At 38.7% G+C, this 18,931-nt stretch overlaps 1 protein-coding gene across 1 annotated transcript in view; it reads right to left on the reverse strand.

Moving 5' to 3' along the window:
* STAG1 (STAG1 cohesin complex component) overlaps nucleotides 1-18,931 on the reverse strand; it is a gene marked incomplete at its 3' end in the record, with an annotated part of 135,277 nt that overhangs the window by 71,359 nt on the left and 44,987 nt on the right. The window contains exons 5-7 of the mRNA XM_080349552.1: nucleotides 8,877-8,953; nucleotides 4,476-4,680; nucleotides 1,555-1,706 (exon numbers count right to left, since the gene is read on the reverse strand). Coding sequence (XP_080205678.1) covers nucleotides 1,555-1,706; nucleotides 4,476-4,680; nucleotides 8,877-8,953 — 434 coding nt within the window. The remainder of the gene's footprint in view (nucleotides 1-1,554; nucleotides 1,707-4,475; nucleotides 4,681-8,876; nucleotides 8,954-18,931) is intronic.

Genomic DNA, 18,931 nt, shown 5'->3' on the forward strand with positions numbered 1-18,931 from the left:
GTTGTAAATTCAGCATATTTAAACATGGAGAATATACAGCATTAGGTTAGGAATTCTTATTCAGAGCCATTATGCCATCTCAATCTAATAAATCTCTTCGATGCAGGCCCCTCTACTATGTTAACTCCATGTATCTGACGGCACACTCCATCACCACAACTCCTCTCTACCTTACTTCTTTGCAATGTTTTGATTAGTTGTAGTGAGTAGTGATGTCAGAGAGACTGCACACAGCTATCAAAAGTTAAGGTTTGCCAAATGCTCATTCTTCTTTCAGGGTTTCCCAGCCCCCTGCTTGTCTGGGCATTGCTGCTTCTGAGCCTCCCCTGTGCAATTATATACGACATGTCCAAAAGACGCTGAAAAGTACAGGTGAAGGATGGAGTACAGAGGATGTCCAGAGACACAGAGATGCTAATCCAAATTAATCAGTGTAATTAGTGACTTTGTCTGTCTCTGGAAACATGGAATAGAAACTGCTCCAGCTATTTTAACAAAGCAATTCTATTTTTTGAAATGCTTTAAGGCTGACATGGAATATAATATTTAATTTAAAATGTTTCTCCCACAGTTTGGGCAGCAGAGATTGTTCTTGCTTTGTACCTTAATGCATGATTTTTAAGAATTATGAAAGCCAAATAAAATTGTGTTGTGGATCATACGGGTTAAATAAAAATAAAAAGATATGATTGTAATTATCCCCAGACAAGGACTATGAAGTCAAGCAATTTTGAGACCAAGTTATACTTAAAAGATTCCAAGGTACATATGGGTAAAGCACCCAGGCATCCTTAATTTGCCATAGAGTAACACAGTGGTGGAGGAAATATATTCAAAACTAATATATTTAATTAATAAATTTAAATCTAAGTCATATATACTTCAACTTTTCAGTCAATCTTATGAGTCTTTCACGGCACCTTTACAGATTATGGCTGTTTGGGTGTATATGTAATAATTTTCTACTTGTCATCTTTAAATTTCTTTCGAGTACAATGCTAAAACTGAATTTCCTGGGATATAATACTTTATTTAGAGATGATTACAGCAAACGTCTAATGGTTTTGCTCACCTAATGCCAGACTGGTACTTACTAAAAGCAACTTTAATGTCGCCCTAGCTTCTTCTCCCTGAGACCAGCCCCCACTCCAGTGTTTCTTGATAGTAGCTATAAAAAAAAGTACTAATGAGACACTATGTAATAACTGCAGGGATCAAAGGGAGAAAAGGGCAGAGCAGCGAGGGACTACATGTGATCCTCTTTTCAAAATCTTTTTGCATAATCAAACCAGTTACTACTTGCAGCTTGAGACTGATTTTCTTCCTGCCTGGTTATACAGACAATCCTGAGAATCGAAATCAGCCTGTGTGTGCACATAAACTTAACTGAAGGTGTTAACACAAGATTTTAAAATATAGCCCAAGTAATATGTTTGAGATCACAGAAACACAACTGCAGAACTAATCTGAAGTCACAAACCACCCTGGACTTACTGCTGGAGGGAAGGAACCAGAAAAAAAAAAAAAAAAAAAAAAAAGCATCTTTTCACTTGCCTCTTTCCTTTTCTGAAGCAGCAGCTCCAGTCTTTCATTAGCTCTTTTGCCAATCATTTTGTTTCTCTCAGCTTCGTACTGCCTCTGTGTATTATCCTGATGAATGCTCAGGTTTAAGGCAACATTCACAAGAGCAGTCATAAGCTTCATAGCTGCAAAGGCAGAGAAAACAAAACATGACTCTTTACCTGTAGTCAGAGTTTAAAAATACTGCCTCAGAAGATCCATACTCGCAGAAAATTACCAATTCAACCTTGACGCAAAGCCATATGGAAAGGCACATCCCACCCAAGCAATACCCAGGTCACTTGGCTCACCTAAAAATCTGAAAAGAGAGTATATATACCATGTGGAGCTTCAGGCAACGTTCTTTGCCATCTTCTCCAGAAAATTATGCAAGTTCTGGCAACATAAGATCAGTGAGCAAGCACGTGAACCTGCAGGATCAGTGAATGCCATTGAGCTAGTTAATGTGGAGTTACACGCATTTCTCTGCTAAGAATCGTTAAGTATCATTGTAGATGCCTCCATACTAAGGGTAACTCTTCACCAATAGCTATTGAGGATTCCTCAGTTTACAATGGACCACAGCATTGCTTCTCTTAAAGTAAGACTGACATTGCTCTCAAGTCAAGTGTATAGTTGTACAAAAATACAATTACCACTTTATGTACCCCTTTATATGCATTTTCACATATGCTGGATCTAATATTGTTTATGTATATTTTTCTGTCTTAATTTATGTTTAAAAGAACAGTAACAAAGGTCTTTCCCATGTTCTGTGTGGTTACATTACAAACTATCACCTCCTCTCTGGCATGGTCTTCAAGGTAGAAAAGCAACAATAGAAACGAAGAAGTGAAGCTGCTCTTACGGTAACTCTGTCTTATGTTGCTATTGCTCAAAGCTCATAACTCTAGAAGCACCCATGTGTACTTCTTGCCTTAGCTTCTTGCTACAGTGAATCATTTCTCATTTGAATTGTCTAGCACAGAGGAAAATTGAATACAAAGAGCACAAAAAACACTCCTTCATGAATAAATGAAATTCTACCAGTAGATTTTCACGATCTTTATCAAGCTTGAGCTCCATGGCATCATGCTGACCTCTGCTCTGCAGGATGGCAACATCATTAAATGTGCAAAAACTAGCTTGAAGGAGATGTGCAGAACCAACAAAGAGCTCTCCTGTGTTAAAATAAATAAGTAAATGGCACGTATCCTCACTGGAAAATCATCTTCAGCAGCTCCTATGTAAGCACTACACACACGTACATTTAATGTAAAAAGCCAGCAGCGGCTTAAATAACTGCAACTATTTGTGATGAACTTTGGCCTTCACATTTGCTTATCCTTAGTTGAAGTTTCTAGTAAGATAATCCATTACAAATCATGGTAACTATTTCTTCAGGATAGCACAGGTCTCGGGTAATGTCTCTAAGGTATGGTGCTGCTACTTGTCTTTTCAATCAAGCCCCTCAAACATTTGTCCCACACAAAGACAAATTAATCAAAATAAGAGACCAGAATGCATATGTGATTATCCTTACTCCCCCATCTATCTCCTAGAAAACAACAGCAATCTAAGCAAAAAGCAAATCAAAATCATCTGGAACTGAAGATAAGTCAGCATCAGTTGGAAAGGAACACAGTTTCCATCTCAGTTTAAATAACAGGCATAGATTTCCAGCAGGTTATGTGTAGATCAAATAGTCTTCACCTTTGAATACTGAATTTGTAAAGACAAACTCTAAATCTGGAACCTTGCACCTGCATAATTCATGTTTTTACCATCCCATTACCGAGTAAGGTGAAGAATGCAAGAAGACAGGTTTTCAAAAGAGTTCAGTCACTGTGAGTTAAAGGTTAGGGTTTCAATTTTAAAATCAAACTCCAATCAAATCTGGAGTAGGTTTTTCAACACCACTGGAAATTTGCCTCTTACTTAGATTCATAGTAAGAGATGAAATACTAAACAAATTCTGAATTTGCTGGACACTGGATATTACACTTGGAAACCTGAACAAAACTCTAAGAGTCTGACTGTGGAAAGACTAACTTAATTAGCAACAAATACTGGCAGTAGAAATATTCAGATTACAACAAATGTCTCCTATAAAGTCTACAAATATTTGGCATGATCTATGAACATCTAGAGAATCTTCCAAGAAGATCTATATCGGTACATGAGGTGAGCAGAACGATATAACAAGCTTTAGACACCTCCATCCAAGCTGGCCAGTCCAGTATTGCCTTGTAACAGGAGAAAAATAGTCACTTCTAGACAGCAATTCATCCATCTTACTGGAGATATCTAACATAGGTCTGATGAAATACACTCTAGAAAAGTCTGTTTCTATCTAATGACATACCCGATGCTTTCCTTAGAGGAAGGCAGCTGTGCTGAAAGGTGCAGTGTGGCTGGAGGTAGGAGACAGTGAGACCTACAACTATGGCCCAGTGCTCCCAAACCTAATGCTCCTCAAGAGAGGAGGCACAGATCTTCTTTGGTGGACTGAAATTCTTTGATAATATAATTTTCTTGACACTTATTTAGACTCAATTTGTTCTCTAAAATACAAAATTACAAAGACATTCTATAAAACAAATGAACAGCAAATAACAAAATACAAGACATAAGCATGTCACTTTCAATTCACGGGATTCACTGGAGGCCTCTGGATATGACAGAAATCTCTAAGATTAAGTGCCTCAGCAGACTCCTTTACAGACAAAAAAGTGTATTTTAAGTAGAGTTAAACCATACATTATACCTGGATTTGATCAAGCTTTCCAGAGTTCTCAGTGCTGGTCAAATCCCACTTCAATCAAAATTAGGAGTAATTCTCAGAGTGGCTAAATAGTAGCAACTTCTTTGGAAAAAAAAAAAACCACAACTCTTTTTTGCACTAGCTTACTTACCAGCTAACGTACTGGTGTGCCTGAAAGCCCGGACCTGGGAATCTGACAAACCAGTCAGAAGAGAGATCACTGTGTCCATCATGTATTCATCGTAAATGATGCTATACTGACACTGTCGAATGAGCACTCCAATGAACTCACAGAAGTTGGATCGAAACTTCTTCCACTGTGGCCCAGGCATGGTAAGTGGATAATCGCCACTGTCCTGAAGAACAAGAAAATGAAAATATGAAGTATTAAAAGCTTCCCCATCTAACTTCTTTTAATGTTGCAGCAATCGTGGTCTAAGTTTGTAAGCTAAACACTATCTTTGTTATTCTCCATTGGCTTGAAGGAAAAATACAAACAAACCATTATTCTTCGATAAATAAAGAAGCTTGTTGGCACGAAACCACTTTTACAAAGATTTAATTGTAACTGTTCTAGACTTGCTACATTAGCTCAGTATAGTCCAAAATATGCATCAAGACTCAATTCTTTTCCTTGTGTCCTGGGTTAGGAAGTGGAGAGAAAGGATAAGAAATAAATATTTCGAAGTATTTAAGGTCAAAACCTAAAGAAAGGCTTGTGCAATTGAAGGTTTGTGTCATTCTCCATCCCCACTTCAACTCCATGTTAATATTCTCATCAACTGGCTGCCCATCCCCACAAACTTTGCTTTACTCGAGTTCATGATTGAGATCTTATCAGAAAGTAAACACTGCCATTTTTTGATCTTATAAACTTACCCTTTTTCTAGTGGTGAAACCTGCCTTCTGATAGAAGTAATGGAAATTTTACTACAGATTCATATACCCCAGGCAGTTTCATACACCCCATCTTCCAAAGATACTAATAGTTGCAAGACTGGAGTAAGCACGTGAATGCTCAGTTAAGTTTAAACCCTCTTGAAGTCTGCTCTTGCTATTCTCACTTCAAGTAGTATTGCATTTCAGTGATACCGGCCCCCTAATTAGAAAATGCGCTTTTCTCCTTTCAGTGAAAAAGACTAAATACAAATCTTCCTGGTCACATGATCTGTAAATCAATTCTAGATTATCCAAAACATGAAGGCAATAGCGGTCCATCCTGAATCTTTCCCCAAAGATAAGAAGTCAGTAGTACCAAAGTTAAATCCAGATGTACATATTTATTCTGTGGTTTTGTGAAGAACAAGCACTTTTAATCTCTCAGGACTTGTTTTATCACCCAGGCTGAACCACAAAAGCCAGTAACACAATCGCAGAGAAACTGTAATCAAATAACCATTTACCTAAACTTCACAAAACATATTCCCCTGCAGCAAAACCCCCATCTATCAAATGTAACCAAATCACATGCATTTCAATCATACTAAAACAACGATTAAAATTGCAAAGACAAGCACCCACATGTCAGAAAAAAACAAAATTATAACGCACTCCTAATGACCTTACTGTCTCATTCATCATAACAAATCAACACTATCTTAATGAGCAATAGTTTTTATCTTAACGAGCAATATTGTTGCTGTGAGTCCTCAGAGCTTCTGTGAATCGGACCAAAGCGTTACAGAGTAGAAACCCAAACAAATAGAGTCTAAAATAGGCATTAGTATAATCAGCTGTGCCATATACTTCCAAGTGTTCTTTGGCTGTTTATGTCTAATGCCCTTAGCAGTGAATTTCAGCAAGGTAGAGTGCCTCGCCATGTAAATACAAGCCCTGCCTTAGTCTCAAATGTATTTAAATTTAGGACTGAAATCAAAATGTTAAAGCTTTCTCCTCAATGTCTTCCTGACAGCAACTCCATATTAAGATCCTAGGCAATTTCTAGAGACTCAGAATCTCTAGTGCTGTATGTAACTACTCACATACAGTGATACATCAGTGACACTGACATGTGACCCTTAACAGCCCAATGATTAAAAAATTCAAACCAAAACCAGTTTTTGTTCACCTGCTAACTCTAGCACAACAATTATGACGGAATTCACCTACAACATGCCTGTCCTCATAAGCCAAGCACCCAAACAGTGCAGCAGGTGGATGCCCAATGGAATTCCCTGTCTCAAACTGAACCTGCAGCAGCACCGAACAAAGTTATTTTTGTCATTTAAGCCCTACACAAACATTCCCCCACTCACGACGAGGAAAATCGATGCTTTAATCCTTGCTATAAATGCAGAAATTCGGACAAGCAGCCAGCTGATTAATGCAACACTGATGAAACAATGTTATGATCTTGAAAAAGTAAAGCAAGCAGCAAATGGGAACATTTTCAATGGCAATTAAGATATTTTCTGGGCAGCATACTGTGTGACTGAGTTGCTAATGCAAGATTTTCCCCTAGTTAATACCACACCTGTATTTTTTTCCTATAAGCTCTAGATTTGTAGAAATACTTCATCATGTCACAAATATGATAAAGGTACTTTGTGCCTCTGTGCACTGGCTCCTTTCAATCCTAGCGTTTTAGGTACATTTTGACACAAGGAGGAGAACATGCTAACAAGGGATGGTCTCCACCTGAGAAAGCCAATCTAAAGATTACAACAAACACTGATAGACAGTCCTAATTGACAAGAGCATCACCAACTTCCTCCTTCTCCTTCACTCACAACACAGTGACCATTCTACCATGGCCTTCTCACAGACTGACATGGGATTTAGGGGCATAAGAAGACATTCAGGCAAGGGAAATGTTCTGGTGACAACAGCCTCAGGCAATTTGTCTCAGGATGACATGGGGGATGGATATTGGGAGCCTTGGGGTACTGAAGAGGTTTTACAGGTGGTATTGAGAATGAAGAATTGAGGGTTGTACAGAAAATGGTGGTGCTTTACTGAGAAAATTATTCCAGATTTCAAAATATTCACTGGGTTGTGGTCTAAGACTAACAATTGCATGCTTTTTTTATACTAAACCCCAGAAATTCTTTCACAAATCCAAGTGTAAGGACAGAAGCTAGAATGGAATCTTTCTGTGTCACAGATGAGTGATTGGGGGTACTGCTGGCTGCAGAGCAAGCTTATGTACAAGTAACTAATTATTTAAGACATTCATACTGTGTGTAAGGAGAGAGGTATTTTCTCAAAAAAAAAAAACCAAAACAAAACAAAATCTTTGACAGTTTTTGAGAAGAGTTTTTTTAGAAATACTTCCTTCCACAGCAGCTGTGGGCCAGTCCTCCCTTAGGCAAAATCAATGTTCTTTGGCTTTTGGACAGTGCCTTGGCCATTCTGTTTTGTACAATGGGGCTAGACTAAGGGCAACATGCAGTTCTGTTTTCAAATTAGTAAAAAGTCACCGCATTTTTTTAACTTGGGTTGGATAATGGTTTAAAAAGCACAACTAATTCAGCCAGAATGTAGCATGAATTGATACAATCCTCTGCTTGTCACTGTACAACTAAATTTTATTTACTGCACCCTATCCTGCCTGTAGACAAAGGCCCTGATTGAATATCTGAGTACAGCAAAACCAGCATCGACATGGTAAGTGCACAGTTAAAACTTTTTGTTGTTCAAGGCCATGAACAAGGTGGAAATCTTGCAGAAGTAAATCCCAAAAAAGAGCAGCACTCACATTCATAGTTTTCCTGCTTAGCTTTTTGAATCACAGCCTTGGCGTTCCGTTTAAAACTGGTCATAAAAAGACACTGCTATCCTACAGAAAATTCACGTTTCAGCATTTGTTTTCTTCACTAAATAAAATGAACGCTCAGAATGTTGAAGTTTTTAATACATGAAAAAAAAAAAAATCAAAGAAAACAGAGTTCAAAAATATCAAAGCTAAAAAGCATCCACCATTAGGAACATTTTTATTTTGACAGAAGATACCAAATCTGAATTGTAATACACTTGTTTCAAACAAAATGCTTAGATCTTTTGAAAGATTATTTCTTTCTGTAACACTGTTCCAAAATGGTCATTTTCACATCAAGTTACTGTTTAAAATTGCTGTTTCAAATGAACAAAACATCAATTTGCACACAGAAAACAGAGCAGAGTGCTGCAAAAGCCTATGGTCTTGTCTCAGGAATATGGAGTTGTCTGTTGTATGATGGCAGTTCCAAGAGGTGAACTTCAGAATCAGAGTAACACCACTGGTTTCAGTGGGATGAGAAAACTTCCGACAGTTCCTACTGCCTCCTCTGATTAACCTGATAGCTTGGATGTGGACAGACAAGGATACCCCTGAAGCCACACAAAGGTATATGACAGTCTACACGGATCCAGCCCAGGACTAACATGGACCAAGCTGATTCTTGCAGAGTCAGGCTTGGCTGGGCTCTCTGACACCACCACATGTGAGCCTACCCCATGCTTTTGTGCAACAGTACATCTTACGCTCTTCAACTGGTTTCATCATCTTTATTTTAAAACAAAAGCATGTTGCAATATATTTCAAAATGTTTAAAGAACTATTTGTATACTATACCTCATCAAATTCTTCTGTCATTTTTCTTATGATTTCTGCATTTTGCATGTTCCTGAACATTTCAATTCTTACAGTACCTGTAATGTAATGAAGCAACAAAAGAAATTAACACAACCCATTTTTTTTAATGTCAAACTATCAACATTTTTCTGCTGCTAAACTTACAGCTCAATAATACATATGAAAGAGTATATAACGCAAGAACAACATGAATGCATTGAACAAGACTGCCTCTTGAAGAAACAGGTAAAAAGAAAAAATCATCTGCCCTGTAAAGTGCAATCAGACCAGGAGTTCGTGAAAGTTTTCACCTTTTTACAACCAAACAAGTGTGATACAGAAGTGATAATGATGTAGGACTCATGCCAAGTGTTTTTAATTCTGTGTGCAAAACAAGATGAAGACCATCCTTCAGTTCCACAGCCGCTGCTGGTTAATTCTCCACTTTTGTTGTCAGGTCACCTGGGTTACGGATACACCATGAACTCTCTGCAGCAACACAGGAGGGGTTTCCAAATCGCACAGCTCAGGGCCAGCACAGCTTTCCTGCCTGGGGCACCTGCTGTCTCATGTGCTACCACTCTCAGCAAGCCCTTCCAGAACCAAAGGCTCCGAAGGGCTCAGAGAAGACACAAGCCAGCGCAGGACCAAGGGCAGCAATTGCATGTTATTTCTTCACTTGGATTCTACCAACCCCTCCCATTACCTTAACAGCAAAGCTGACAGGATGAACTTTTTATTGTAAACTGAATAAAGCCACCAAAATTGAAAATGTAACACACAATGGCATTAAATGATAATTCTTGTCACTTCATCCTAAATTCAATCAGTATAAACAAAATATTTTTCACATCATCTTTGCAACTAGATATTGTCTAAATATCCAACTATACAACACAAGTCAAAAGAGAGAATATTTTTTTTGCCACTTCACAATCTTATTTTAGTAATGAAGGAAACACAAAAAATTCAAGTGAACTGCAGAGCTACAAAATCCATTCCAGTGTCATTAACATTACAAAGCATATGTCTCCCTGCTTCTGCAAAAAGTTCAAATGGATTTATGATCCACTACATGGCTTCAAAATCCAAAACATAATAGAAGTGTGACAGCTAATAGCATTAGTCCCTGTACAAAGGATAAATAATTATAATTTTAATATATTGAGAATGTTTTGATCCAGATAATTTATTCCTTGAAAAACAAGCATTGGAAACACACCCATTTCAAACCACACAAAGTTACAGCACACCAATCCTCTACATCTTAGTAGAGGGTCTGTTTTACAACACAACTTAAATATTAATTTCTTGAATTGTTTTCCTTCTTCATGAAATATTTACTTGTTATCTGTTTCATATATAACACTGTCAACCATAGTTCTAACAATGGTGATTTAAGCTTCTGCATGGTGATTTCCATATTATTAATAAACAATTAATAATGCAATTTATTAAGGCAAAATAAGAAATCCAAGAGAATACTACCATATGACAGTTGATGAATGGTTTTACTGACACTGAAATAATTTGTAAATTCAGGAGCTATATTTTAACATTTCCCCCTGTATTGAAAGTTTTGAATAAGTGAAACAGTTTCATGATATATCTAGGAGTACTGAATAGAGAAAAGCTATTCTTAGAAATCCACCTCAACTGCATTAATGCCTCTCTCTCTTCTTGCATGCTGTCAGTTGTTGCTCTTCTCCTCAATAATGTAACCTTCATTGAACAAGTAACCTATCTACCTTTCTTATTCTTTATAGCCCTGATTCTAATTTTGTTCTTATCTATTTATGATTTCTGTTAATAACCTTAAATAGCTTCCATATAATATAAAGCCATGTTATTTTGTCAGAAAAAGTAAAAATACCATAACTAAAATACCTCATTAATGCACTTCACTCCATTCAAGTCTCCCTACAACTTTATATAGTTCTGTTGTGGTTCCCTTCATCTTTCCTCCCTGAGGATACAGAACACGGTTATGCTGTGGTCACTGCTCTTAGTGGCTCAGATACTGCTACTTCTTAAATGATCTGCATGTCGCTTCATAGTCAAGTAAAGGATCATTTCTCCTTGAACAATCTCTCTCAGGAACTCAGGTGAAAGCACTGCTGCTTTAATTCAGCGGCTCTGTACATGCAGTAACAGTGCTCAAAGCAAGCTGATGGCTGGTGCTGGATGCACGCACTCCTCCAGGCTACTATCAGCCAACAAATTGTACACACTGTGCTGCAGACACATGGAACCTCCCGCTGAGCTGGCCAGGGAAGGGGAGAGGCAGCAAACGTGGGGCTACAGAGCACAGGCACTTGCCCTTGAACCATGGAAAGGCTTTTTATGGAGACAGCATCACCCACCTCATCCTGAGCATGTCAGGATTTCTATTGATCACTGTGCAGAGGTGTCAGAGATAAGGCCAGCATAGATTCTACAAAGATCTTCCCAACAACCAACAGTCCCGCTCTTAGGGAACATTAGGCAGGGGCACGCACAGGATGAAACACACTCTTGACATCTCCTCGGGATGCCAGGGTGGAAAAGAGCTCAACACTGCCAAGGAGCTGTCAGTGGAAGTGAGGATGAACAGCATTTATTAACTCACTGTCGTGTCTCATTCTTCCCTCTGCTTTTTATGACAAAGTTCACTGGAAGTCATGTCAAGCAAAATGAGCATTTCTAGTTCTCTGGCAGTTGGTAACAGCTTTGGCCTGACAGCTTTTCCTACCACCACGTGACCAAAAGAGTCCTGTCTGTTTTTCTGGGAAACTGATTTAACACACTGTAACTATGCTTTGAAGACTGCTCAAAACACATTTCACAGTGTCATCAGAACATTTCAATACTACAATGGTCAACGCTGTTCAAATTCATAGTTTTTATGATTCGTGAAAAGCTGAACTCTCCCATTTTAAAGTGAATCCTTAAAATACGACAGGTGTGGAGTGCATTCCTCCAGTCTCTGCCTTACTCATGTTACTACTAGTCTTCTTTTCCGAACTGACTTTTACTTCTGTCATTAACCTCTTGCTCTGTGTTTAGTGAAGAGGATTTTAATTGTCTTAGCCTATTAACAAATTGAGAAGCCTACTCCACACTATTAAGTTCTCAATTCAAACTTATTTATACCCACTGTGTTTTAAAAAGTCTTCTTGCTGACATATATATCCTTAATGACAAATTTCCTTAACTTTCAGCTATAGACAGATATCAGTTTTATTTGTCAATAATTAATCATGTCACCCCAACCTGGCTTTCAAAAGTGAAAAGAAAAAAGGCTCCCAATATCCTCCCCTGAAACAGAGGGTATCAACCACTGCTGGAAATCAGGGAACACCATCATACCAAATCCTCCGCTCCAATGGCCTCTTCCCTATGGCAGTTCTGGTATTTCTCTAGGAAAGGGAAGGACAGAAATAAGGCCCCTGCATAAGTGATACTCTGGCTATAACAGTCCACTGTGGTTTAAACGCTACTAATGAAAGCAAATTACTCACTAGTAAATGGACTCTGGAAATCGAAACTACTGACAGTTGGTAATAAACCATATACTGTGTAGTATATTAACTACACTATATCGTCACTTTTAATCTCTGGCACCTTTAATCACAGAAGCTACACAGCCAATTTTATTCCTTCTCTTTCGGACCACCTGCCCAACCTGAGCAAGCTGCAAGAAAAGTGGTGGGAAAACTGCCGCTCAAGTCAATGGGAATAAAGTAAGTCTCCTGTCAAGGAAGGATTAACCGTGGGATCTTGAATTCATGGTGACTGATTAGTATCTCTCAACCACAGAAACTGGTAAAACAGTAGCCAGAAGAAAAATTTATAAAGGCAACAGATGAAGACACCAGAAGATTTGCACTGGATGGTATCATATGAAAAAGGCAACATAATGGTTTGCATTAACAGCAAGTGAATAGTTGGGATCAGAACACTGTGAAATAATCCTGACTGTTGAAACTCTCAAGAGGGCAAGTTTAACAAAGATCTTGCAGAAATGAATGATGATTATAGAACGGCTGGATGGACATTTCTTTCTCTCAGTATCATTCTATGTACATTTCCTATGCTTTTCTCTCCAGCTACCATTTAGATATTAAGAAATATTCCACTTCTACAATGTTCTTAAGTGCAATTCTCAGTTGTCTCACAAGTTAAGAGACACATCTCTGTATGAAAGATGATAAACAAAGACTGAAGTCAAACCATAAACAGCATGTTATTTCCCACTGCTCAGCTTGGGCCATGGTACATTGCTGTAACTCTTCATTTACTGCTCCCAGAAGAGAGCTGCCTGAAACTAAGCACAAGTTACTCATGCCAGTCAAAAAGTTGATTTTCTGTGGCTTGCTCATAATCACATGGGAACACCAAAGTAGATCTTACCTCACTGGAATCAATAGGCGTTAATGATTTATTTAAATGGAAGCAGTATTGGGACAGCTGAAGCACATCCAAATAGATGTTGAGAATCCTAAATCCCATCAGGGCTCCTAACTTTCTATTGATTTCTGTGCTTGAAAACTAAAACACTTTACCGAAACCAGAAATCAGGATTCTAGAAAGAAGTGAGCCTAAACACTCAGTTGAATTTCAGCTTTCGTGGCACATGCAGAAATAGAAGACACTTTCATTTTCTTATTCCACAATTCTTCGCTTTGCATGGACTCTAGATCGCCCAGCTTCTGCCACCGATGAAGCAGTACTCAAAAGCCACTATCTTCCTAAAAAGCAAAGCCCTAATTCACCCTTACAACAGCTTTAGATGGTGAACTCTCACTGAATGGATCAGCAAAGATTCCAATGGTAAAAAAAAAAAAAAAAAAAGGTACAGCGTCATGCAATTAAACCCTTATCAGAGAATCACAAGAATTCTTCTGTTTCATCTAAGTCTATTCTCCTACAACAAAGGCAAACCCAACCACCTGCCAGCGCCCAAAGGAGGTTTGAATGGCTTCCGTGAAATCTCCCTGCAATGCTAATGTCCAACCATTCACCTGACACAGTGTACGCAGGTAAGGCGTATTCTCTTGCTGCAGTTCAATTCTTCAATTGACTTTCTGCTTATTAATTTACATACCAGAATATAATTTGGGTACCCTCAGGTTTGTTTTACTTATTTTATGCGTTGCTCTGATTTTGTCCAACATGCTCCTGCAATTCTTGAATATTTCCCTTTAATTCTTTCATTTTTCACATTCCATCTTGATTTTCAGATCATTGCATACCACATAATTCAAACAAGTTGTTCTCTTGCTATAATTTTTATTCCTCCTTTGCTTTAGGTTATTTTGCACTTGAGTCTTGAATATAATTTTTTGGAACAGGAAGTTCTTCATTTATTTTCCTGTGTTCAAGTTGCCCACATAGACTTGTATATCTATTTTTTCAGTACAGTCTCTTCTTCGTTTGAATGCCATTATTGCTGTGCCCTTCACTTTGCTCTCATAAAACTATGAATATTATTATTGTAATGACTGAGCTCATTTAAGTTGCCATCCCAAAAATGAGAATTACCTCTAGAGGAGAGTGTTTTCCACTTATGTTCTCAATCCTCTGCATCAAAAATTGTCACCATCACACTGTAAGAATTTACTGGCCAATCCTTAACTTGCTATACTCAACTCCTTGATGACACCTTGCTAGCTTAAGTCCCTTCATCTCAACTCTAAGTGTTACAAAAAACAAGGATTTTGCAGCAATCGCCTTTTCCTGAATTTTCAGTAACAATTGCAGTCTCTCCTCTCTGCTCATTCCTGCCCAGTGCTGGGACACTCATACAACACACGCGGGATTAACTCACACAGAGAGAGGCACAGCCACAGGGACCACCACCACAGCATTTTGGATTTTACCTCCTCCACAATACAAGGCCCAGAAATCTGTTCTTGTTCTAGTTTACAATAACTTAAATATAAACAATAAAAGAGTTTCTTGCTTATTGTCATTTGAAAAAATCAGCTCAACTGCTTCTGCTGGCCTTTCACAACCAAATTGGGCCTAAAGAAAGATGTCTTGCCCAGTTTGGAAACCTCAGTATAATCTCAAAGTTTACTAAAACGGAAACTGACTTAAACCCATCAGTAATGGTCATAGTGCCAATAGCTATATGGAGTATTAATAAAGGTTGTCAAAAACACTGGTAAAGCTGGGAGGATTTATTAATTGTTTTAACTACTACAGGGCACACTGCACAAAATGGTGGAATTTTAGTATCAAATCCTTGCTTTTTCCAATATCTGAATTCAAGGATAATTGTTCCATTTTTAGTAAGCAATCCTATATTACACAGTTTGAAGTTCTGGATGACATTAAGAAGTTGATAACTTCATGTATGTAACTGGTGTTTCATATGAGTGGAACTGTTTCTCTCTCTTAAAAAACCAAAATCTTATTTGATCCAGAAGATGACAGTGAAGGTAATGTCAGAAGTTTTTACACATAAGACTATGATTTATGTCAATGACAATCCAGTTAATTCTCCTTCTTAAAAAAAGACCAAACAAAAACAACGTACATTCTTATAGTTAAAAGTGATAGAAACTTAATGTCTACTGTAAAGAAAATAAATCCTATGAAATTCCTCAGCTCCAGTGATATATGAGAATTGGCTACTTGATTAAGTTTATCTGAGTGTCAGAAGGATTTAAAAATGGAAAAATAAAGAATCCTGGAATGACACGAAAACGACACACGATTAAATGTGATTGCTGTGCCAGACTGGAAGGTGATACACTACACAACTGGTGGGCCTATTCAAGGGCTGATGTTATTTTTTTGAAGTAATGCCTCACAAACTCCTTGGAGCCCCATAAGGCATCAGTGCACAGCTAGAAGTCATACATTTATGCAACACACATACAGTTTCAAAATCCTATAATGATGTCCCTCATCTTAGCTCTTAAAAAAGTTGATATGCAATAATAAAGCAAGTTTTCAGATTAAAAGATAGGAAAGCAAAGGATAGCAAAAATGGCCACTTTACAGAACCCATCAACGGATCTTTCTAAGCACCAGTGTTGACAGAAATATGCTAAATAGCAGATATAAATGCTTTGAAAGAATGGAGCAGTCAAAGTTTGCTCATGACAGAATTATTCAGAATAGCTAGAATTAAAGCTGACAGCCAACACTGCCAAAGGATTTCACAGGAACAACATTGATAAAATGGCAAGTAATAATCTGCAGAAGAAAAGCATGCTAATTTACAAACTACTAGTAGAAAAAGAAGCTGGCCTACGTAACTTTGTGCACCAAAAAATGGTACCCTTCATGTGTTCAAATCTTAACATTTTGATAAACTCAGAGTAAGGAAGTTTCCTTTAAGGCAGATAATTCTGTTTTGACACTGCTCTACAGCCTCTAAATTTGCAATCTAGTGTTTGCACTGTGTGGTTTCACAAAACAGACCTTTTCATGCTTTCATGGCTTGAAGTAGGAACTCTCAGAAGGCACCCACCTTTTTGTCAGATAACTTCAGACCTGAACAACAGTAAATGACAAAGCCCAAAAGCTCCTCAACACTCTGTTCCTGGTCATGTCTTAACGCTTTTGCAGATCCAGAGCTGCAGCCACCCTGCGCTGCCTCAGTTCACTCTGCCTGAATGACAGTCTGTGACCAAGGAGGACACTTATGCTTGAGGAGAGAGGGAAAGCAACAACTCCAACAGATTCTTGGGTTCATGCTCCTCCAAAACTTCACACCAGTTTATCAGTCCTGGTTCCAAGATTCAGGGCTGTGAGCACCACTGATTGCTGCAGCTTCCTGCACATGTGCTGCGAGAAACATTTTGTTAAGAGAAAATATTCCTGTGGATCTGATGAAACAAAAACTAACACAGGAATTTTTGTACTCTGTAATCAACACTGGGTGTTACAAAGAGCATGAGTACGAGTCATCATTAGATTAATCTTGCATTTGGCAGTAATTTAGGGTTTACCAGGTTATTAATCCTCACTGTGACTATTGGATTAAATAGCTGCTAGTGGATCTCTTAATACATTCGTACTTTCCATCTCCACAGAACTGTGCATCAATGAAATCTGCAGTTTAGCTCTATCTTCCTTAAGAAGGTATCTCATTCTATTTTTAGAGCTGCTACCTAATAATTTAATTAGCCTTTTTTTGAAAAGAGTGAATAATCACACAGAATCACACAGAATCAACTGGGTTGGAATAGACCTCAGAGATCATCGAGTCCAACCCTTGGTCCAACTCTAGTCTGTTTACTAGATCATGGCACTAAGTGCCATGCCCAACCTCACTTTAAAAACCTCCAGGGACAGCAAGTCCACCACCTCCCTGGGCAGGCTGTTCCAATGCCTGATCACTCTCTCGGTAAAGAATTTCTTTCTAATTTCCAGCCTAAATTTCCCCTGGCAGAGTTGAAGCCCATGCCCCCTTGTCCTATTGCTGACTGCCTGGGAGAAGAGATCAATCCCCACCTGGCTATAACTTCCCTTCAGGTAGTTATAGAGAGTGATGAGCTCACCTCTAAGCCTCCTCTTCTCCAGACTAAACAACCCCAGCTCCCTCAGCCTCTCCCCATAGGTCTTATGTTCAAGTCCCTTCACCAGTCTTGTTGCTCTTTTCTGGACCCGCTCCAGCACTTCAATGTCTTTCCTGAACTGAGGGGCCCAGAACTGAACACAGTACTCCAGGTGTGGCCTCCCCAGTGCAGAGTACAGGGGAAGGATCACTGCCCTTGTCCTGCTGACCACGCTATTTTTGATACAGGACAGGATACCACTGGCCTTCTTGGCCACCGGGGCACACTGATTGCTCATGTTGAGCTTCCTGTCAGTTAGTACCCCCAGGTCCCTATTTACCATTCTTTTCCCTATGGCTTGGGTTTATCTAATTTTGTATATCCTTTTGGAAGTGGGATGGTCAGAACTACATCCAATGCTCAAGACACAGGTGCAATAAGTTTCAGAGAAATCTTTTCCTTTGTTTCTAATATACACATACATAAATTTGTCTTTTATTTCTAAAGGATAACTTCACCTCTCAGAGCACTGCCAAGCAAAGAAGTTGTATTTTCAAATTATTAACCCTGACAGGAGGCTCCAGGAGCAACACAGTAGTAACTACAACTTATCATTGCATATGTGGAACCAGACTTTTGCTGCATGCTGCCAGAAGTTACCTAAATCCAGCAATATAAACATGGGTAGTTTGGAGGTAGGGCTGAAAATTAAGTATAAAATACAACAAAGCAAATATCTGCAATAGTCCATTTAGGTCTATCTACCCTTTCAAAGTGCTCTTATCAAAGACATTTTCTAGACTCACCCGTCACCTGCCCTGTTAACATGCAAACACATAAGCTTCCCTCTGTAAGGAGAGAGGCCCAGGGGGGACAAAGCTCTTCCGCCCTCCCTGGGTTGGGGATCTCATCCATGTGTATAAATACCTGATGGGAGGCTGCAAAGCCAGTGGAGCCAGATGCTTCTCAGCAGTGCCCAGTGGCAGGCAAAGAACCAGACAATCCAAGCATGCGCTGACCAACACAGCATAACTGTGGAAGCACTTCTGTAGCCGAGGGCAAAGTGAAAATATGGCCGTGGCCAACAAAGTCAGCCCAGATATGGTAACTGCCTGTGTCCTGGGCTGTTAGGTAGTTATCAAGGCCTTATGAGTACTTGCTGTGTCAACTGAAGCTTGGGACCAGGTGTCTCTTGTTATAACACACAGTTCAAGTAGGAATAATATAACAGCAAAGGCCTTGAAAACCTGCACTCTGTCTGATAAACTGACTTCAGCTGAGACCAATTGCTTTGCATCGGTGCTCTGTACTTAAAATGTACCAATATACTCTCTGCTTTCTACAATATTTCACAGCAATTACAAGACAACCCAGAGCAGTTTAAAAAAATACTGAGTACTCCTCAAAGGAAAAATAAGGGAACTCTGTTCCACCATACTGGAAGCTTTATATACTATAGATTATTTATTACACATCCTTCTGGATAGCTAAAGGGTTTAATCAACCAATTTTGAAAGTAATATTGAAAGTAAGATCATTACTATTTTAAACCAGATTATT

The sequence above is a fragment of the Nesoenas mayeri genome (genome assembly GCF_963082525.1).
Source record: "Nesoenas mayeri genome assembly, chromosome: 9".
NCBI classification, from domain to species: domain Eukaryota; kingdom Metazoa; phylum Chordata; class Aves; order Columbiformes; family Columbidae; genus Nesoenas; species Nesoenas mayeri.